Genomic DNA, 23,020 nt, shown 5'->3' on the forward strand with positions numbered 1-23,020 from the left:
TCTTTCTTTTTTATTTAGTTACGTCAAAACGTTCTTTACTTTCTGCACGATTCTGTTAGTCTGATTGCAATTTGGAAAGCACAACGGTGGAAGAACGCGAACAATTACCGTGTCGGTCAATTACGGATTGAGTATAAACAACAATTGCAAATTCTTGATGGACAGCTTAGGCTTAAAAGACACCAATTCCGTGAAACAGATAATTGCTGTAGGTTGCTTCCTATGCTCGGAGGAGTGACTATATCTGTGATACTGGAGACGTTTTTTTTTTAAAAAAAATTACAGTAAACTCCCGTTTATCCGAATGGCGTTTATCCGAAATCCGCTTTAACCGAACAAATTTTTCCTATTTTCGCGGCTCACATTGGCGCTGGCTGATGCATCGCGTAGCTACGCTTTTGGCTAGCTAGACTGACACTTGACAAGTTTCAACTTTCTGCGCTTGGAGCCATGCATTTCGGTAGTATACTGCTAATCGGTGCACTGGCGCTTGCCAGAAGTCCGAGCGTCGCCATTTAGTGCGTGTTTGATTGAAGTTTTAGCGTGATTCTTGTTCGTACTGTATGGTTTCATGCCACTGCCTCTATTGGAACTCCTTGGAAGTACAGTACGTACAGTATTGCTCTTTGCTGCGCGACGTAGCCCTGTAGAAACTGACAATAAGAGTACGGCGCCAAACACTTTCCCCCTGTTGTCTGTACAGCAGACAAAACCGAGCGTTCAACAATTTAACAGTAAACGTACAATGCACTTTTGTGTTGTCGCGTGGGGTTGGGTAGGACAGGGGAGATGGGGATAGCTGCATCGAATGTTTTCATTCGATGGCTGCCGCAGCCTAGTTTCAAAAGTCAAAAGCTTGTCTAGTGCGTCTCGAGTGTTGTCAAGTCGTGCGTCTGTGTGTTTTTTGAGTTAACGTTTCGTGCTCGCGCTACATGCTTTAAAATGTCCAGAGATTAAAGTAGCCAAAAACCAAAAAGAATCAGTCGAGTGTCGGTAAAAAAGCGCTGAACGTTACTATGGGCGCGAAACGAAAAAAAGAATGTGATCTCGTTGGAACAAAAGCTTCGCGCTTTGAACACAACTGACGCTGGTGAGCCACCTGCTATACTTGCTGCGGATTTGAACGTCGGTAGGATTACTGATTGGAAGACAAATCGACCAGAAACTGAAAAATTTTGTTTCATTCAAGCGTCAGGCAGCGCAGTGAAATCTCGAAAAACGATGAGAAAATGTGCACATCCTCAGAAGAAGCATTATTTTTGAGGCACGAACAAATAAGAGCCAAAGGTATGTCAGTTTCAGGCCCTCTACTTCGTCAAAAAGCGATGCATTTTTATGAGCTGATTGAAGGGAAGGAGCAAGAATTCCGTGGCAGTGATAGCTGGCTGGATCGGTTCAAGAAGTGGCATGGCATTCGTGAAATTGCCATCAGCGGCGAATCATCATCCAGGTATGTAGCCACTATCGCTGATTTTAAGAAGTAACTGCACAGAATCATCGACAAAGGACATTATATTGGCGAGAACTTTAAAAAATGGAATTCCTCGAAAAGCGCTACTTCTTGTAGACCACGCTCCTTTTCACTTAGATGATCTACAAGATAGGGATATCAAAGTTTTGTTTCTTCCACCAAACGTCACGACCCTATGTCAACCGATGGACCAAGGCGTTCTTGAGGCAATGAAAAAACATTACAGACGCTGCTGGAGTACTTAGTCGGTGCGATTGATGCTGAAGAAGATTTTATGCAAACTCTTAAAAAATCGATGTTTATATAAAGTGTCATCATTGGATTGCTGAAGCTTGGAATCTAATTCCTCCAATTTCTCTCGTTAGGTATTAAAACAAATACACCTCTTAGAGCGTAAGGCAACTCAACAGTGGTGTAAAGAAGGAGGCAACACCGAAACTCAAGCTGACGTTGTAGAAACAGATGAAAATGACGTAATTTTGGTGAATTTACTGAAGAAGCTACCGGTTTGTGAAGACGCGAACTTCGAAGGCGCTGAAGAGTGGATGGAAAACGACTTTTTTTTATTTGACTGAAGAAGAAATCGTCCAAACTGCGACCAACCAGAAAGCGTCAGAAGAATATGTCTCTGATGACGAAGCACAGAAAAAGATTCCTCACACAGTCGGTTACGAAGCGATCCAAACCGCCTTGGAGTACATCAGCCAACAGGAGGAGGCGACTTAATCCAGAAATCTTTTGTTTCCAACGCTGGAGATATACTGCCGCAACACAAGTTTCTCAAGAAAGAAGAAGAAATTAGACTTTTTTGCCAAAAGGTAAAGTCTAATGAAGCGTCCTAGAACTTCAACGACCATACGTTAAAAGGATTTTTTTTTGTTTTTTTTTTACCTTGGATTTCCTCTAGACAAACTTTTCGTTCCTTTACGTAATCTCTAGATTTGTTTCATAACTTTGTACAGTAGTTCATTTTTTTTTTATTCAAAAGAGTAAGTAATTATATTAAGGCGGATTTTTCTGTAAGAACGTAAAATAAAGGAGCTTTGTTATTCAGCGTTTAAAAAGTGAGTTTTCAAACACACTTTGGCGCCTTTTTAACACATCAACACAATTTTTTCAGTCAAAAACATGGGAGCTTATTCACACCCATATTAACCTACTTGTACGTACCCTAAGATCGTATTTCGCGGTATTGACGCAATTCGGGGTGTTTCATGCGTGAAAATGAGGGAACTTTGGTTTATCCGAAATTTGGGTTATATCCGAACCGCCGTCCCGATCATTTCGGATGAACGGGAGTTTACTGTAACTGTCCAAGAATCCGCAAGAGCATGTCATCGCTGCTGCAGCAAACTGAGGAACTGCCACATCTGGATTCTTTGCCAAGCAAGAATTGCAGTAATAAGGAAACAGCCGGAGTGCTGGTGAGCGGTGAAAGACGCCGTTTCCGCATTATGATCTAGATTCCAGCTCATAGTTGCAGTAGATTTCGCAGATCATAAAATCCGTCGGTGAACACCGCAATGCCGCCCAACTGGCTGCACATTGACTGGTTTCACGCCTACTGAAGACTAAGTCGAATACGAAAGGCGAGTTAATGGAACGGCGCAAGATAAAAACTTTTATCCTGATACGGGTAAAAAAAGTAAGATACGCAGTAGTATAATTGCTAGTAATAATATGTAACTATCAGAACTCACAATTTCAGAAGATGAAACAGTGAAGAAATGCTCCTGAAACGTAATAGACAGTTGCTTGAACACCTGTCGGGCAGCAGACTGTAGGCTGCATGCCTGAGAGATTTTCAAACAGCACATTCGCCGGGAGAAACCTGCAAACACATATTCCAGAGCTAAATAATGTTTTAAATGAGCTGCAGACTACAGCTATTATAAAAGCATATAGAAATTTAACTCAAGCTTCCATACCGAGTTTCAATCACATAATCACTTATTTTCAGTCTTGATCCCATGGGGAGGGACAGGTTTCGGTAAGATATTGCCACCTACAGATCTGCTACCATAATAGCATGCTGAAGCTAAGTGCTCTGAAACTTAATACTTAGCGATGCACTATCCTGGTAGCAAGTGGACTGTCACTGGACAACAAACAACTAAGAAAGAAAAAAGCATCGACGGGATCTGTGTCCACAATGTCGCATCGATTATTATCTATAAAGAGTGCCTTGGACGTTGCAAAGCTCTGCATACGTGCAGAAGAGGAGCAAAAATGTCACGTATTGTACATTTCCAATTCCAGAAAAAAAAGAATGTAACAGTTTAGAGTTTTTTTTTTTTTTTTTTTTTTTTTTTTTAATCCAAAGCTGTAATTACTGTTTACAGCTGCGCGAAGGAGACTGGGAAGTTCTAAATTCGTGTGATCGCAGTCTGCTGCAATATGCCATGTCTGCCACGATTTACTAAAATTTTCAATTGAATGCTGAAAATTAATGTGTACTATTTTTCGATCTTAAATGCCAGTAAAACAGCCGCACGAGTAGCTTACACAGAACGTCACGAAACACCAACACAGGGCTGTTGTAACGCACACAGAAACCCATCCAGAATTGGTCTCTGCACTCTGTCCGGTTTATCCTCACACACGGCGTAGCGTTTCGGGGATATTTTACGAACCGGAAAATGGCAATAATGAACAATTCCTTGGAGGGTGTGAAAAATTTCCTTGGGACATTCATAAATCGTAGGAAGTTCCGTTAGCTGACCCTCGAGTTTGCAACAGGCGCCCGTACCTTACCGACTTCCATACAGCATTTACGAATATGAATCAAGCTTGCATGTGAACTAGAATCGATCGTTAATGTGTGTAAATGGTAGCAAAGGATAAAGCTGCCACTGACTATATAGGGAAATGGTTTCAAATGGTTCAAATGGCTCTAAGCACTATGGGACTTAACATCAGAGGTCATCAGTCCCCTCGACTTAGAACTAATTAAACCTAACTAACCTAAGGACATGACACACATCCATGCCCGAGGCAGGATTCGAACCTGCGACCGTAGCAGCAGCGCAGTTCCCGACTGAAGCGCCTAGAACCGCTCGACCACAGCGGCCGGCTGGAATGGTTTCCCTTGTGTTGTCGAGCTCAAGGAGTGCGACTAAAGGAGCTCAGTTGTAGTGGTCGTAACAGAAGAGTAGACGAAGAAACGTCAAGCCACGAAGATACGAACTGTGAATGGTGTGAGAAAAAGGTAGGTAACAGTTTTGAACCATGCATAATTTGATCCAGTCTTACAGTGTACACAGTTTCTATCCCAAGTATGGAGTGAGGATGCACACACCGCTCCTGTATACGTTTATACAGACAACTACTACAGGATTCAGGGATTGCAGAGGGTTCCGGATATGTACCGTTTCGACTGAAAAGAAGCAAATTCACTTTCAAATATCTCTCTCTATTCATGGTACGCAAAAAACAGGAGGACAATGAGTGACCTGTGTGCTCTACGGAAGCTCATGACTAGTCACTTTTTTGAATACTTGCCGTCGGGTTCTCTTCTATGTGACAAAGGTCATCCTTTGCGAAGTCGAGAGGGTGGAGCATTCGCAGAGAACCAGGCAACGCCTCTTAGTTCTGAAAGTACCAGTATCTTGCAGCCGTTTCTGTTGCCCGAAAATTGAATGTGATCTCATAATTCCAACACGGACTCACAAGGGCACCCTCTTCTCAGTATGTTTGTGTACCGTGAAGTGCGACGTTTGAAAGTGATCCAATCTTCAAGCTTAATTCACATTCAAACGGTACATTTTTGGCATGGATTCCTGTTCGGAACTATATCTACGTACCCGTCTAGAACCCTTATATATCCGTAACGGGAATAGTCGAACTTCATGAACATGACACTAAAGATGAAACGAAAGACAAAGTTAACCCGGTACCACGAAACTTAATTCAACAACGAAGCACTAGCGAGCCTATACTGGCATTACAATCAATCCATCATCATCATATAAAGCACTCACATTTCCTTGGCTCTATCCTTAACCCTAACACTTGTGAGATACAGTTCTTCACACTTGTCCCTTGCCAATTATCCTCTTGTTGTGAAATTCAAAAAATTTCCTGGTGAATTAAATGTTTGAAGAGATTTCGGGATTGTAGCCGGTCGTCGTAAACTTCACTCCACGATATTTCAACTGGATACCTACCAGTCATCCTCAGGTGAGCAATCTAAGACTGAAGGCTGGTAATCTTTGAGTCTTCAATTGCTCACCTGAAGATGACCGGTAGGTGTACAGTTGAAACATCGAGGAGTGAAGCTTACGACGACCGGCTGCAATTCCCAAATCTCTTCGAATATCCTCTTTATATATAGCATTGTTGCTGCACCTTACTTAATCTGCTTTATGCTCATCTCTACGGCCTGCATCTGTGATACATTCCTTCCACCAAATCTTTAACTACGATTTTCAGCGACGACTCGTGACGTAAAATGTGCCCAACCACTATCTCTTGGCTTCACCGTGTTCTTTACTCGATCAACGCGTGAGGTCTTCAAACGCCTCCCGCAACACTGAATTACAAAAGCTAGTAATCGTTGCATTTCATCTTTCGCAGTCAAAGTAGTCTTTCGGCCTTTTCACTAACCTTTTTCTGGTCTCAAAGTTTATATTTTTTGTCAGATACAATTTTTTTTAATAGAAAAGTTCTCACATACTCCTCAGGAAAACAACTAAGTTGCCAAATATTAAAAAGGCACTCTAAAAATTCGGTTACTGTGGCAAGATAAACCGAACGTTGTGAGAGTCCATCGCCTGAGAATCTCAGCTGATTTGACAGTAGACTCGTCGTAGCGGGCATGGCTGTTTTGGAAACGCCCACGCAACTGGGAACGTCTGCTGAATGCATTTTGTTTTACTCGACTGCAACGCAACTGCCAATATGGACGAGCTACTGAATATCTCGACACCATTTCTCTCCAAGGGACTTGCCTTTAAAGAAATCTGTATTATTGTGGCCCATAACACGCAGCTGTCGAAGCGTAGTACTAGTAAATTAAGTAAATGGGAACAGGATGCCATAAGAAACACAAACTTGTTCACCCAACGAAACTCTCAACCAGAAATACCACGAATTAAAAACGAAAATGGAAAACTATGAGAATATAAAGATTCTATCTGTCGCTAGAAGTAAGTTTAAGAGTGTAGCGTCCCGTCAACGACAGCGTCATTAGCGTCGGAACACTAGCTCCGACAGGAGAAGGATGAGTAAGGAAATCGGTAGTGTCCTTTCCCATGAACCGTCCCGGCATTCGGCCTAAGCGAATCAGGGAAATCACGGAAGCCTGAATCTGGACAGCCGGACGGGGATTTCAAATACTAGCCTCTCAAACACGAGCCCAGTCTCCCACCGCACGTAGCTCGGTTCAATGCCATTGGACAAAGAACACTCGTCCACCTGGAGAAAGACTTGAAAATCCTGCCGTGGCTTGCTTAACGAATTAGTCCGCAATCGCCGTAAGTTATATGTGGAAACCTGGAAACCATAGTAGCTGCAGGTGTATTTTAATTTTTCTCTCTTCCCCCCCCCCCCCCCTCCCCCAATGAGAGTCCTGTGCTGTATCCATAGGCGTCCGCAGGTAGGGGGTTGAGAGGGGATGGCGGTGGCAAGCGGAGGTAGGACACTTTTCCCCCTGGAATCTGGTGCACAGAGTATTTATTCGCTACAGAATTATCACACACATTTCTAGAAGGCAGTGGCGAAACACTTATTCTCTAGGATATGATTAGCTATCACGTTACCAATAAAATTTGTGGCATGATACGTGTCAATAATGACAAATTCATTTTCATAAAAAATTATGAACTGTAGCACCCCCCCCCCCCCCCACCCTTGATATGTTTCTAGAGACGCCAACAGCCGTAACCACTGTTCTACCTAACTTGGTAGAACGTTCTCCGACTGTTCGGTCGTAATTTCTGAGCGAGTCCTTGTTCATCAAAGCCAGCCAAGTCATAATAATCTTCGAGTGCCTTTCGCCAGAAGGTCAAATAACGGAACGGTGAAATGGCCTTTGAGAATCAACAAGACGCTTTTCCTCTTTACTTGAACTCAAAACACACACACACACACACACACACACACACACACACACACACACACACACACACACACTCCGTTTCACATTAACTTCGAACTAATAGTTTCCCTGCCTAGTTGTTCTGTAATGTATGTACTGAAGTCACCTAAATCGTGTAGCAAATCCGACTAAATTTTTTTTTCTATTATAATGTTGAATTCTGGTGTCACCACACAAGGTCAGATGTAAGTGAAAGAATTGGCTCGTCGAATCAACATCTTGAGACGCAAAGCTGAGGCAAAGCTGTTCTGGTGTTGGAATTTCGATCAATAGGTAAACTGAACGACAACTTCAAGATAGCTTCCGATCCGAAACATCTGCATCGCAGGTTTTGCAACCCAAGAGTCTGCAGTTCAATGCTGAACACACAGTTTGCAGCGGAAGGCGTTTACTGAAAATGGGGTTTAAGCACGAAGTCAGGTGGCTAACCGGTTCCGCCACAAACGCTTGCGCAATATCTCAATCGTGCCGGAACCAGACCAGACAGTACTGTGCAGACTCCTGTGGATCAGAAACTTGTTACGCAACTCCCATTCTTCAGAATTTAACTCTTATCGGAATATAGGCACAAACCACTGATATAAAACTGTTTGTTCACGATTTCTTCTAAAAAAGCGCACATTTGCTTCCCCCCCCCCCCCCCCCCACGATTAGTATTCGCAGATACAAGCTGCATATTAGCACGGACATTAATCCAGATTTCATACCTATTGGCTTCGGAACCAATGTTCTCACACCGTAAACTACGATCACGAATGTTGCAGTACTTCGGGTCAGCCGATACGATTTGGGTAATCTGTTTTCCATTGTCATTGTCACTTTTCACATAATACCAGAGGTGTCTCACACAATTAATTGGGTGTAGAGACTTAACGAAAACAATACATTTTGGTTTGAGATAAACAATGTACAACAAGAACACGATATCGGCGGGATAGACTACTCTCTTTATTAGGCCGTTAATGCTCCACTAACTACTGTGCTAACGAAGCCAGAGGAGTAATTTCACTTCTGCCACTAATTACCAGCACACTATGCATCGATGGCGGTGGAACTACTGCACCACTGGCAACGCTGGAATCCCACATTTATTTTCTCAGCGAAGTTTCATCGCTGGGAAGGGTCGAACCTCGGTGCTATTTAGTTAATGTTCTAAAATCTCTAAGGGAAACGCCGAATACAAAGTGCCTTTGATGGATCTGGTCATCTCGGACGGTATTTACCAGCAGCGTCGGAAACTGACAATGGAAACCCTGGCCCTCAAAGCGAGGGCGCTGGGCTGACTTTGGGACTGGTTTGTCAGTTGAGACACGAACCTTGGACCCCCTGCTTGCCCATGTCTGGCCGCCGCAGCCGAGAGAACCAGCGCAGGAGACGCCTGGCCGCGCTGAAGCCGCCGTCTCCGCCGTTGCTGCCACCTCCTCCTCCTGCTGGGTGCTGGGAGATGGCGGGCCTCTCCACCAGGAGCACAACCCGCTCCTTGTTGCACGGCGACATGAACTCACATGACACACGCACGGTCACACGCTCGCGCGCGCCCCGGCTACGCACTCACGCACTCGGCTAGGACCCGCTTCGCAGTTCGCCAGAGCACCACCACCGCGACCATATCCCGCAGAAAGACTGGCGGGCGCGCGGCGCGACCGCTGGCGGACACCCCTCCCCTTCCGCCACCTGACTGACGCCGCTCCCCCCACCACAGCCCCACCTGTTGTGCCGCTCGCGCGCACAACGGGCCGGTTCGTCAGCCGGCGTTCTGCACCGCGCATGCGCCGTACCGCTTTCTACCTCACGACGACCGGTATTGTACGCTCCCTTCCGCTGAGGAAGCGCCTTCGATAGCGACGAGAATTCACGTTTCGGCTGTGCCAGCCCTACTAATTTCTCGAACACCTACCGTACAAATGCAATGGAACGAAAGTGGAGAATCGCCGACGCCAGGTCGCATCACTGGATAGCAATAGCAAGCGCTAAGTAAAAATAATGAATACCAAGCACTGCAAGGAGACAAAGGCTCATTACGAAGCAACTCGATAACACTGTTTTGCGGTGCCAATTTGCATCTTATCGATACCGGAAGATGACAGCCACTTGCAGGACGAGTTACCTGACTGCTACTGATATGGAATGAAACAAGTTTACTGTTACCTGTCACTGTTTGTATCCGCAAAGCGTCTCAGAGGTTTAAATTTCCATCATCAGGTGGATTTACATGTTTCAGTACGATGTATGTGTGTATTGCGTTCAGATTTTGGGGTAACTTGTGGCAGTGTTTACTGGAGAAACAAAAATACTATTTCAGAACATGAATAAAAACGTATATCCAAGGGTGGAAACAAAACAATTAAAATAGAATACCTCCAATGGTCATAGCCTTCTGTCTCTGTCTAAACGCATTACGCGTAAACTGTCGTATTTTGTAAACAAAGATGGCTTCTGGAAACCACTAGATGCCGAAGAACTTACAGCAAAACAGAAACATTATCTCTAAGTACAACGCATATTTATCGTAACAACATTATTATTTCAGAATACGTTTCAAGGACTGTGGAGATACTTCTTTCAGTCACTCAATACATGCGCTGAAATTGTTATTTTTGAATAATTTTATCACTGTTGGCAACGTAATTATTGTACTTAAATTCTGCAACATGTCACCCGATGAAATAGACGAGTATTAAACTTAAGCCATATAAACATGACAGAATCGGATTTGTATACCACTTTAAAAATTTATTCCAACGCATATATCCATCAACTCAAACGAATATCTCCAAAACGTTTTACAACTTAATCCGAAATAATAATGTTACTGTGATACATATTCTTTGTACATCGAGACAATGTTTCTGTTTTACTATTATGTTTTTTGTACCCAGCAGTTTCCAGACACCATCTTTGTTTTCAAAATATGACAGTTTACGTGTGACGACAGAGAAAGGAGCCTGCGACCACTGGAAGTTTTCTATTTTACTTGTTTTATTTTCACCTTTGATATACATTTACTTTTTATTCAAAAACCTCGCCGAAACCACGTTCTGAAACAGTGTTTCTGTTTCTCCAGTGGACAGTGCCATAAGTTACCCCAAAATCGTAACACACACACACACACACACACACACACACACACACACACACACACACACACACACACACACACACGTAAATCCACCACATGATGGAGGTTTAAAGCTTCTAAACGCGTTTTGGATATAAACAAACAATGACTGGTAACAGTAAACTTGTTTCATTCGAGCTAACCGAAGTTTAAAGAACGGTGTAGCTATCGATTATGAATTCCAGAGGCCAACAAAATGGCACAACCGAAAAATTACAACTATCACAAATACCTAACACGGAAGAGGGTCTTCTACTAATAGGATGGACGATAAAAAGGGGCAGGTTTCCTTTCCCCAAGAAGACACTCGCAAAGAGATAATGAGTAAACTAAATGAGTCCCTCTGGGGCAAGAGCAATGTGACGTCTTATGAACACACAGTCAAACTCTCGTCGAGTCCCGGCTGCCGGCTTGAATCCCAATCCGAATACTGTCTTAACACTTCCAGTGTTTAAGGACTGTTTGATAAAGCTTTATTTTTTTTAAATCCCTCAAAGGTAAAAATCACTTCGATTTAGATTTGGGGAAGGAGGCCAGTCAACAGCCGGCCGCCGTAGCCGAACGGTTCTAGGCGCTTCAGTCCGGAGCCGCGTGACTGCTACGGTCGCAGGTTGGAATCCTGCCTCGGACATGGATGTGTGTGATGTCGTTAGGTTAGTTAGGTTTAAGTAGTTCTAAGTCTAGGGGACTGATGACCTCAGATGTTAAGTCCCACAGCGCTCAGAGCCATTTTTGAGGCCAGTCAACCATATCACATCAAAAACACGTAGTGATACAGTCAGATGCAAGGGCGCTGTGTGCTTCTGCTTTGTCCTGCGTGAAGGAACAGGAGTTCTTTTCGTTTGTTAGTAGCCTAGAAAAAAGTCGCAGTGTATTGTTCACATACGTATCAGATTATGTGGTTTGATGGAAAAAGATCGACCAGTAATTTGTGTTGCATTAAACTCACACCACAATTGTTTTCACAGCATGCAAAAGTTCTTAAGGCAACTGACGATGATATTCAGAACTTACACGTAATTTTTTCTGCGAATTCCCAATAAACGCAACCAAGCTTCATCAGGAAATAAGAGCATTTCGCGATCACCCTCTCTATCGTGATCTGACTGCTATAGGCAGTTGCAGTACAGACGTCTAACAACAGTATTTGAATCACTGGGAACGCCGGAAGTGGGAAACTTCCTATCTGTTTCCTTTTCCATTTTGGCGTTACTTACACTGCAAGTAAACTGAAGTAATGCTTAATCTATCTTATTTGTTAATATGTTCATAAATAACATGAAAAGGCAATTAATATAACTCGGGATTTCAAATGAATTGTCACGAAGGTATTGTGAGGCGTACACGAGAACTTCGTATATAGAATTTGACAGTTATGTTATTTACAGCTAATTTACACGTGCTTGTGTGATATTCTTCCTAAAAACAGAGGAGTAATCATCACGGCATCTTAAACGCTATAGAGACGCCGCAATTTTTACAATTACATGGTTGTTTTAAAGTTGTTAACAAAGTTCGTTTCCATTCATCATCACATAGTTTTGAAACAAATCCAGCGTAACGCATTATATCGCCAAACACTGGCGAAAAAACCTGGTGATGTGCCATGATGTAGTCTTTTCGGAAAGCGCTTTCTTTTTCTTTCACCTTGTCGTTAGAGCAATTTTGTAGCTATTTGGTCAAATTATGTACCTGTTGATAAAAACAGACAAGGCAGGGTTACACTAGCGGAGTGGTCGTATAGTTGTGGATTTCTTTGTCCCTCCCCCCCACTCCCCCCCGAGTCAATTGACAGCATTAATTTGTTTTCCTGCACGTGGGGCTCTCTCACGTAAGTCAAAACTGTTCTTGAATAAGGCTGTTGAACGTTTCCAGACCCTTGTGAAGTAATGACGGCTTCCAATATTTTGCCACATACTCATCCACCGTATTTTGAGTCCTCAGTCCGAAAGAGCCAGTACTCTATTGTAATCATACGTTGTCGGTTAGCAATAATTTTCGAGTAAAGCTTATAGCATACTGCGCTGTACACGAGTGGGTTACTTTGTTCGTATCCTGTCGTCTAACGAGAACGACTTTAGCCCGTCGATGGTCCAGGGTTACAATTTCAGAATAGACACTAGACCCCATGATCTTTGGGTTACCAGCCTGCTGTCTTTCCGCTGAGCCAACCGCTGCCTGGAATCTACAGTAACACGAACGGTTCGTGCCACGCCCGATCCGCGCTGAAAATGCTAGTACACGCTTGGCCATATAGAGCTCCCATTTTTGTCCATTCATTTTTGACCAAATCCTTCATATACCATAATTAATTTGGACGAAATCGGTCATAACGAATAGGCTCGGTCTCTATGTACGATCCAAAATGAGAAGTTAACAAGGAACTGTTGCGAATAGCAGGATATTAACCCAATGTGCAATGAGCGTGACATATTTAAAGCACTCCGATTTTCAGCTTCACACTCTAGAAACTCAGAAGTCTGTTGAGACATGAGAACACTGCATATGGTATTTAAGAATACCTCCATTATATCACAATAAACATGACAGTTTCCACTTGTCCACCTATATTACTTTTCCTGCCCTAAACTCGGTATTCGGTAATCCAATTGCCGTAAAATTCGTAAAGGCCAGACATAGTATGTTTCTAGCACGTCGTGACCTAAGATGTAGACTTCCGCAGTTCACGACTTAATACGCAGCAGTAGTATCGTCTACCATTCCGGTGAGAAACCATCTATAGGATTCAATTTACTGATTCTTATTCCAAAACATTGTACTGCTGCACCTAAACCGCAGTTGATTACAAAGATGATACATATTATTGATATGAGTGGAACGGGAAATGAGAAACAGACCTGGATAATAGCTGTTCTCGTTGGAAGACCAGGTAGGAGTTAACCAAGTGTAACGGGTAGTCTGCTGATACTCATGAAAATAATTTTCTCCCGCCATGAGTCAGACTGCAGACTGGTTACTTCCGAGTCAACCGGTATGATGTCAACGTTATTTATGTACTTCGTTTGCTGGGAAGTACGAAAACGCCGCCTCTTCGCGTTAATTCCTTTTACAAATGGCATGACGAGAATGAAGCGAAAGAGCATTTACTGCCCTTGTATGCCCCTTGTAATCTAAGAAAGACGATAAAAGTTGCAGTTTCTGAAGTACAGTTTTATGTTCCTTCGCATACAAAAACAAATAATTCCTGGCCATTACCTACCATGCGAAATCTTGACGTGCAAGCAACGGGAAACAGCAAAGGTCTAACATCAAAGAGCATGCAAGCTGTTTGTATACTTCTGCTTTCCGAACTGTTACGTAAAATGTTTTGTGACTGATGAGACATCGTTACTAAATTGCGGATGTGACGTAATATCTGCTTTCAAATAGTTAAAATGGCTCTGAGCACTATGGGACTCAACTGCTGTGGTCATCAGTCCCCTAGAACTTAGAACTACTTAAACCTAACTAACTTAAGGACATCACACACACCCATGCCCCAGGCAGGATTCGAACCTGCGACCGTAGCAGCAGCGCGGTTCCGGACTGGAGCGCCTAGAACCGCACGGCCACCGCGGCCGGCAATATCTGCTTTCATTTAATCGTATATGGCGAACATTTCTGTAAGATGAGAATTCTATTCCTGCTCAAAGTATATTCTCACAACCAAAACCAAACTCAAAACCTCCCATTCTGGACCTTCCCTTCTCCTGAGCCGAAACTCTACCTGTTCCTTGGGCGTACTAGAAATTGCTGCTTAGTTGTGTTACTTGACTGGCTTAGGACTTCACCAGTGGCTATAGCAAATGTTTTCCTTCCATTCTTTGACTAGAGTTGGTTGGGTTTAAATTTAACGAAACTACACACACTTTCTCACATGCACCAGGGCAATTACCTGACAGACTGAAATGAAACGGTTTCGATAAACACTTTAGACAACTAGTAATCAGGATTATACAATTGGCAAGGCACTGTGTATATCGTGGTTCAGCACACCGAAATCGAAGTTTTTTACCATGGATAGAGGTAAAACACTCTTCAGTTGACTACTGAGGTGTTATTTGTCTTACATGCCAGTGTCGTAGGCCATAACAAAACAAAACCGATTTAGTCATCTTTAAGACATGAAATCGAAAAGCGGTGAGTTTATATATTGAGGTAACAGAAGTCACGGGACAGCGATACATGTACAGATGGCGTTAGTATCCCATAAAGGTATAAAGCGGCAGTGCATTGATGGAGATATCACTCGTACTCATGTGATACATGCGAAAAGGTTTCCGACGTGAATATAAGCGCACGATGTGAATTAACAGACTCTGAAATTGAATGACAGCTGGAGCTACACGCATGGGCCGTTCCATTTCCGAAGTAGAGAATTTAATATTCCGAGATCCAGTGTCAAGGGTGTGCTATGAATACCAAATTCCAGGCATTACCGAGACTCAAATTGCCAACAAGGCCTGTGGATCCTGGTGGTGGCTCCACAATGGTGTGTGGGCTGCATTTACACCGAACTGAACCGATCATTGACTGGAAATCAAGGATCGGCCACTTGGAGACCATAGACTTCAACGATTTAATTTTTATGGACGACAATGCGCCATGTCACAGGACCACAATTGTTTGCAACTTGTCTGAAGAACATTCTGGACAATTCGAGCGAATGATCTAGTCACCCAGATAGCCCGAAATGAACTCCATCGAACACTTATGGAACATAATCGAGAGATCAGTCCGTGCACAAAAATCCTGCAATCTCCACTATGGACGGCTATAAAGGCAACATGGCTCAATATTTCTGCAGGGGACTTCCAACATCTTGTTCATCCACGCCACATCGAGTCGCAGCGCTAAGCCATGCAAAAGGAGGTGCTACACGATATTACGAGGTATCCCGTGTTTTCTCTCACCTCAGTGTATGAGCACCCTGTCCGGTGCTACTGAAGGTATTTTGAAGCAGGCAGCGTGTACACGATTTCTGTTATTAACGTGTCCGTGAATTTTAGTTCAAAAATTTGTCTTTCTGGATATATCTAATGAAAGGACACCTTATAAAAGAAAGATAGGAACTCCAAAGTGAGCCGAGATACTGATCATATCATCAGTATCTCGGGCAATTTGAAAACGCAGATAAAGATCGAAACGAACAAACACATACTCAATATCACTGCAAATCACGACGCCGTATCTCTTTGGACCATCGATGGAAGCAAGGAAGGAAAATTAGGGTTCAACATCCCGCCGCCGACGAGGTTAATAGACTCTAATAGAAGCTCGTATATCACAAACAACTTCACTACACAACAATGTGGCCGTGGTGGTCTAGTGCGTAGAGTACTAGACTCTGGCCTTGGAGGTCAACAGACAAGTCTAGGATAGATGCGGCGATTCTTCCTCGTGCCAGTCCCTCTAAAACGACCCCAAGTTTACTGAATCTACAATCAGAACAGTACCAGGGATCCTTCCCAGGGGCAAAAGACCACCGAAGTTCGTTTACTGGCCGTAACAGTCGTTTTGGTAAGTTGAAAAGTTCGTGTATCGAGCCTGTAGAACTTGTGGAGTTCGCGTGAGCTATGCCTCACTCCAGACCACAGTTTGTCCATGTCCCGCATTAAATCCCACACGGTCTGACGTGCTCCACGTCTCCTCCTGACCACTTGTCAGTAATGCAAATTTCTGACTCCAGAGACCAAAACCAGCGCTTCTCAGAGTGGGCGCTAACGGCCTTTTAGATGACGTTTTCATTCTCCCCATTTTTTTTCAAGTTTCACAGAAGTGTATTCTGTTTAGTTTTAAAAATAGGAACTCGAAAAGGTCATTGAAATCAGTAAAAAAAACTTTTTGTGCTTAAATAAATTTACAGTTATGTTTATATGATAGTAATATAAAGTACATAATATGGTCTGCATACAAGATACACTTTGTGTTATTACTAGGAAGATTTGTGGCAGCTATTGTGGGAAAGAGGAGTGGGGGACAATGCTTCCTGAGGATTTTTCCAATGAATCTCAGTCTGACAGCCGGCCGCTGTGGCCGACCGGTTCCAGGCGCTTCAGTCCGGGACGGCGCTGCTGCTACGGTCGCAGGTTCGAATCCTGCCTCGAGCATGGATGTGTGTGATGTCCTTAGTTTAGTTACGTTTAAGTAGTTCGAAGTCTAGGGGACTGATGACCACATTTACAGACTGAAAAATTTTGACTCCCTCAGTATAATGACACACAGAATCACAGTATTAAAGAGGCAAATAAAAGAAAACATCAGTAATTTTCTCGAAATGATAAATGGTTGTAAAACACACAACGCCGGCCGCTGGTGGCCGAGCGGTTCTAGGCGCTTCAGTCTGGAACCGCGCGACCACTACGGTCGCAGGTTCGAATCCTGCCTCGGGCATGGATGTTTGTGATGTCCTTAGGTTAGTTAGGTTTAAGTAGTTCTAAGTTCTAGGGAACTGATGACCTGAGATGTTAAGTCCTATAGTGCTCAGAGCTATTTGAACCAAAACACACAAAAAAATCACCAGTATTGATTCTAGTTGTTTGAAACTCTGCTCCAAAATCATGTTGTAACCGAAGCTCATACCGCTGTTCGGGCATTACAAATTTTCAGCGCTAGAGAGTGAAAACAAGTTAATTTGTCAATTTTCAAAAGTTAAAAGCAGATAAAGGCGCATTATGCAAACACAGGCAGCAGATACGGTACTTCCTCCTTTTATGAATGAACTGTGAAATTTGAATTTTTTTCCTTATACGATGTCGCAAATTTGTTGTGGCTCCTCCTAATTTTAACCTACTACAGCAAATCCGGCATTGCACTTCACTGATACCGTCCTTCGTAAAACACTGTCACACTATGGATGGCCCCACTCTGCACTACAACTAATGCTCGATGACAACAGCGAAGAATTAACATACAGAGCAGATGGGGGAAGTGTCACATACAGCAAGTAAACTCCTACCATTCAATAAGCCATGCCACTTGCTAACAGATACAGTATTGTCGCAAAAAATGCTGGCCCAATTCCTATGCCACGTGTTTGTTGCTCATTTCTGTCGGTATAGTTATTAAAATAGCACTGATCACTTTCCCCATTTTCTATAATGACCTAATATTCAAAGGAATGGAAATTTTGCGAATAAAAATTACTCTTTTTTAAGAAAGAGTTCATTTACAAACCAAAATTATAGCACTGCTGCTATGATAAAAGTTTTTGTCCCAGGTTATTAGTAAGAAATAAACACCGGTTATAACCGAGACCAAACAAATATCGAAAAATACCGGTCATTTAGAATTAAAATATCGGTTGGTTTTCCTATCCCTACTTCTCTATAAAAGACAGCATCGTACACCATCAGCCTCACGGAGGTTCTGTCGTTACCCACTATAGCAGAACGGGCCTTGTCTGCCTCTGGACAACTCGAATCGCCGAGCTGCGCTCTGTATGAGCTGACAGGAATGCGGCCGCAGGTCTACTTGTTACCGCGGCCCGGTCGTGCAGCTGGGGGGGCACCGCCCACTTTCTCGCCTGCCGAACTCTGCACCAACGCGCGCCCAAACCGCCGTCGAAAAGCGCGTCCTAACGGAAGACTTGGCAGAGGGGACCAGCGCCCCCTCTGTCCAGTTGCTTTCCACGCGTTGCATAATGCTCACAGCCACACCGAGGAGCCTCCCTACTCATAGATCTCTCACTGTTATATGTACGAGGGGCGCTTGAAAAGACCATGCAAAAATAAAAACTACTTACGTGTTTGGGGGTAATTTTTTTTTTATTTTTCGACGTAGTCTCCTTTTAGACTTCTACACTTCGTCCAACGCTGTTCTAATTTGTTGATCCCTTCCGAATAATAGGAACTGTCCAAGTCTGCAATATAGCTATTAGTTGCTGCAATCACATCCTCGTTTGAATAAAATCTTTGCCCCGCCAACCATTTCTTCAAATTAGGGAAAGAATAGCAATCCGAGGGAGCCAAGTCTGGAGAATAGGGGGGGGGGGGAACGACTTGGAATCCTATTTCCATTAGTTTTGCGACCACAACTGCTGGTGCATTGTCGTGATGGACTTTTTTACGGTCAAATCGCCGGCGTTTTTCTTGCAGCTCTGTTTTCAAACAGTCCAATAGCGATGAATAATATGCACCTGTAATAGTTTTACCCTTTTCCAGATAGTCGATGAGGATTATCCCTTGCGAATCCCGAAAGACAGTCGCCATAACATTTCCGGCCGAAGGAATGGTATTCGCCTTTTTTGCTGCAGATTATCCCTTGGTAACCCATTGTTTAGAGTGTTCTTTGGTCTCAGGAGCATATTAATGTATCCATGTTTCATACGCAGTAACGAAACGACGCTTTAAGTTCTGCGGATTCTTCCTAAACAGCTGAAAAATACCCTTGCAATACGATTCCGTTTTTGGTCAAGCGTGAGTAATCGCGGAACCCATCTTGCAGATAGCTTTCTCATGTCCGAATGTTTATGCAAAACATTATGTACCCGTTCATTCGAGATGCCTATAGCAATAGCAATATCACGCACCTTAACTCTGTCATCCATCACCGTATCATGTATTTTATCAATGATTTCCGGAGTCGTAACCACCACAGGGCGTCTAGAACGTTCAGCATCACTTGTGCCCATATGGCCACTCCGAAAATTTTGAAACCACTTATAAACTGTTCTAATCGAAGGTGCAGAGTTACCGCAATGTTTATCAAGCTTCTCTTTTGTCTCCTGAAGCGTTTTGCCTTTCAAAAAAAGTAATGTTTAATCACCACACAATTCTTTTTCGTCCATTTTTTGACAATCACTCGACTCCCTTGATTCACACGAATGCCAAACACAAAGAAATAGACCAATATGGCTGAAACTTGGTGTGCGTTTTTTCCAAAAATGCTACTAGCTAAACATGACCTCGACACGCGCCGATGGTACCATCTCCCTGATTTTGCACGGACTTTTCAAACGCCCCTAGACGTACCCCGTGAAAGATCGGCAGAAAATGATTTAGTTTTGCGAGAGGTGCTTCTATAGACTTTTGAAGAAGTCTCCGCCACCAGAGTACGGAAAATGGCTCGCTTGGGGTCTGTCCACTCAGCCGAGGAACACTCACATTCGATCGCAGCTTTCGTCACAGACTCTGACATACGAGTACATAGGGGTGCACAAAAATATGGAAACATCAAAAACACAACACATTACCACGCCTAATATGGTGTAGGAAAACCTTTGGCATTCGTAACAACTTCCAGTCGCCTCGGAATGGATAAATACACGTCTTGTTTGGTTTTTAAAGGAATCGTATACCATTCTACCTGCAAAATACTGCAAGTTCAGGTAACGACGAGGGACGTGAATAGTAATTTCTGGTGAAGATCAGGTGACTATGGTGGCCAGGGAAGATGCGGCAACTCATCCCCATGCTCATAAAACCAGTCCTGGACGATGCAAGCTCTCTGCAACGTCTTGGAATACACCCTCACAACTGGGGAACCAACTTTGTATTACATGATGTACCTGATCGGCCAAAATGGTCATATTTCCTTGGCAGTAATACGACCTTGCAGAGTAACCAGGGGGCCTATGGTATGCCACGATATAGCTGCCCGAATCAGCATCGAACGCTAGCCATGTTTCACTCTTGGGATGTAATCTCGGCCAGAAGGTCGAAACAGTGCGCAACAAACTAAACAACTTTGCTCCGAGGCTCCTAGTCCAGGTTTCACGGGTTCAGCACCACAAAACGGTTCAAATGGCTCTGAGCACTATGGGACTTAACTGCTGAGGTCATCAGTCCCCTAGAACTTAGAACTACTTAAACCTAACTAACCTAAGGACATCACACACATCCATGCCCGAGGCAGGATTCGAACCTCAGACCGTAGCAGTCGCGCGGTTCCGGACTGAGCACCTAGAACCGCGAGACCACCGCGGCCGGCTCGGCACCACATTTCCCTGTCGCAGGCATTTGCAACACTGATAAGTGGTTTTGGAATTCCATCTCAACCTGCAATTCCCAGCTTCTGGGGCTCTCTTCGTATTTTTTCGGTACTAACAGTATTCGCGAGTACAACATTCAGTTCTGCAGCGACTTTTGCAGCTCTTCTCCCCTCAGTTTTCGTCACAATCCTCTGCAATGACAGTGCCTCGACAACTCAACACACTTTCCTCCGAGCTGTGATTTACAGGATGGTGATTTTACGCTTTCCCTGTATGCGGTATAAATCTCAGATACGGTGCCTCTAGAAACGACGAACACTTCGGCTGCCTTGGTTATGGAAGCATCCGCCATTCGAGAACCAACAATTAACCCACGTTCAGAGTCCCTTTGCTCCTACATAACGCACATCACCACAGAATACTGTTCTGACCGTAAATTACACCTGCAACGTATTGAAGACATTGCACAAGTGCCGCTCGTGGTCAAATACAACAGCGCATCTTACAGTCTACTAGCTGCATTTATATTCAAGCACGCATTTCTCGCAGTGTTTCCAAATCTTTGTGCAGCCCGTGTAGGTACCATGCACACGAGGACGTCATTTACTGCACTGCGTATGTACATAATGAAATACACTTCCGTATAAACTAAGATTTCAGTATTGTTTTCTTGAGGTTGACTAGAAGAAGGGATCGGTTGGCAGGACATGTTCTGAGGCATCAAGGGATCACCAATTTAGTACTGAAGGACAGCGTGGAGGGTAAAAATCGTAGAGGGAGACCAAGAGATGAATACACTAAGCAGATTCAGAAGCATGTAGGCTGCAGTAGGTACTGGGAGATGAACAAGCTTGCACAGGATAGAGTAGCATGGAGAGCTGCATCAAATCAGTCTTAGGACTGAAGACCACAACAACAACAACACGTATTACCAATCGACATTCCCTTGCTGCAATACCAATTTGTCTGGTATTGGCTGAGAAGTCCCTCACTCTACCGCGCCTCACAACAGGGCAGCTGGTTTCACGTTTAGGGGGACCCATTAAGAAATGTCTACGTTTATTAAAAAATAAAATTCATAACACGAAATGCGAAGGACAGCAGACAATTTGCGCGACGCAACACCTTGATACTGCAGACACTAGTTTACGTAAGAGTTCAGGAACCAGCCACGATATTGATGGAACTAACAACAACAGAAATCGATCTGGCAGTGGTGACAGGGGCTTCACCAGCTATTTAGCAATACCAGAAATGTCACCGATATCATTTAGAAATTTATGCGTCTTGGTATGTTAGTTCAAATGGTTCAAATGGCTCTGAGCACTATGGGACTTAACATCTATGGTCATCAGTCCCCTAAAACTTAGAACTACTTAAACCTAACTAACCTAAGGACATCACACAACACCCAGTCATCACGAGGCAGAGAAACGTATGTTAGTAATTGTTAAAAGTTCTTCAACGTAGTTTCCATATTTCTGACTGTTAAATATGAGATATTAACAACGGGAACACAGTATTTTGTGTGTCTAATTACGTCTTACGGTATATTATTGTGAATACATTTTTGCCTATTTCTCAGGTATCATAAACAAATGACCTCGCACAATTTTTCACTCCTATTGTATCGATAACCATAATTCACCGTTAGCATCACCGTATTTTTTTAAACTGTTTTGATCGTTATTTGTGTTAGGTGCGTGGTGAACACTGAGGACAACAAAAACTGAGAACACTATAATTCTCGAGCAAGACGACGAAGTCTTAAGACATTCGGGAGGATGAGAGTTCAAAAGCCCGTCCGGACATCCAGATTTGGATTTCTACGATTTCGCGAAGTAGTTTAAGGTAAATGCTATGACTGTTCCTTTGCGAAAGACAAGGTCGACTTCCGTCCGCAATTTGAGCGTTTTCCCTATTTCTACGCAACGTCATTTCGTTGGGAAATTAAGTCTTAAACGTACTTCGCCACACAAACACACACACACACACACACACACACACACATACACACACACACACACACACACACACACACACATTCTGTATTATCTGAAACCCTGTGTAACACGAAACGTGTAGACTATCGTGGCTAAAAAATCTCTGTCTGCGAGCATATGCCAGTGGGAGACTATTGACTCCGCTGCACCAGTTATTTCCAGAGCGCCTCTGACTCATCGCTAACCACCGGTTCTCTCAATGATTCCTACGTGCCTGACGTCAAGTACATGATGGAACACGGTCTGGGCGCATTAGCTCCGTCACCGAAACACAAGAAAGCGAGATGGCCGCTCACAGTCGCGCACGAATGCCCGCACATTAAATCAAACAAGTGGCATACTCCGTCTCGGATCCTTGAACTCTCATTGGCTCGAGGTCGGACGACAAATTCACTCTCAG

The 23,020-nt window shown here is 43.6% G+C and overlaps 1 protein-coding gene across 4 annotated transcripts in view; it reads right to left on the reverse strand.

The window, feature by feature from the left end:
- Nucleotides 1-23,020, reverse strand: part of LOC126480744 (serine/threonine-protein kinase tricornered) — a 602,474-nt gene that overhangs the window by 206,037 nt on the left and 373,417 nt on the right. Inside the window, exon 1 of one of the 4 annotated variants that reach the window (XM_050104020.1) lies at nucleotides 8,885-9,182. The exons of the other annotated variants lie outside the window; for them this stretch is intronic. Within the exon in view, the coding sequence (XP_049959977.1) occupies nucleotides 8,885-9,065 (181 nt within the window). The 5' untranslated portion in view covers nucleotides 9,066-9,182. Of the gene's footprint in view, nucleotides 1-8,884; nucleotides 9,183-23,020 lie in introns of those variants that run through there. 4 annotated transcript variants of the gene reach the window in all.

This window comes from Schistocerca serialis, chromosome 5 (genome assembly GCF_023864345.2).
Source record: "Schistocerca serialis cubense isolate TAMUIC-IGC-003099 chromosome 5, iqSchSeri2.2, whole genome shotgun sequence".
NCBI classification, from domain to species: domain Eukaryota; kingdom Metazoa; phylum Arthropoda; class Insecta; order Orthoptera; family Acrididae; genus Schistocerca; species Schistocerca serialis.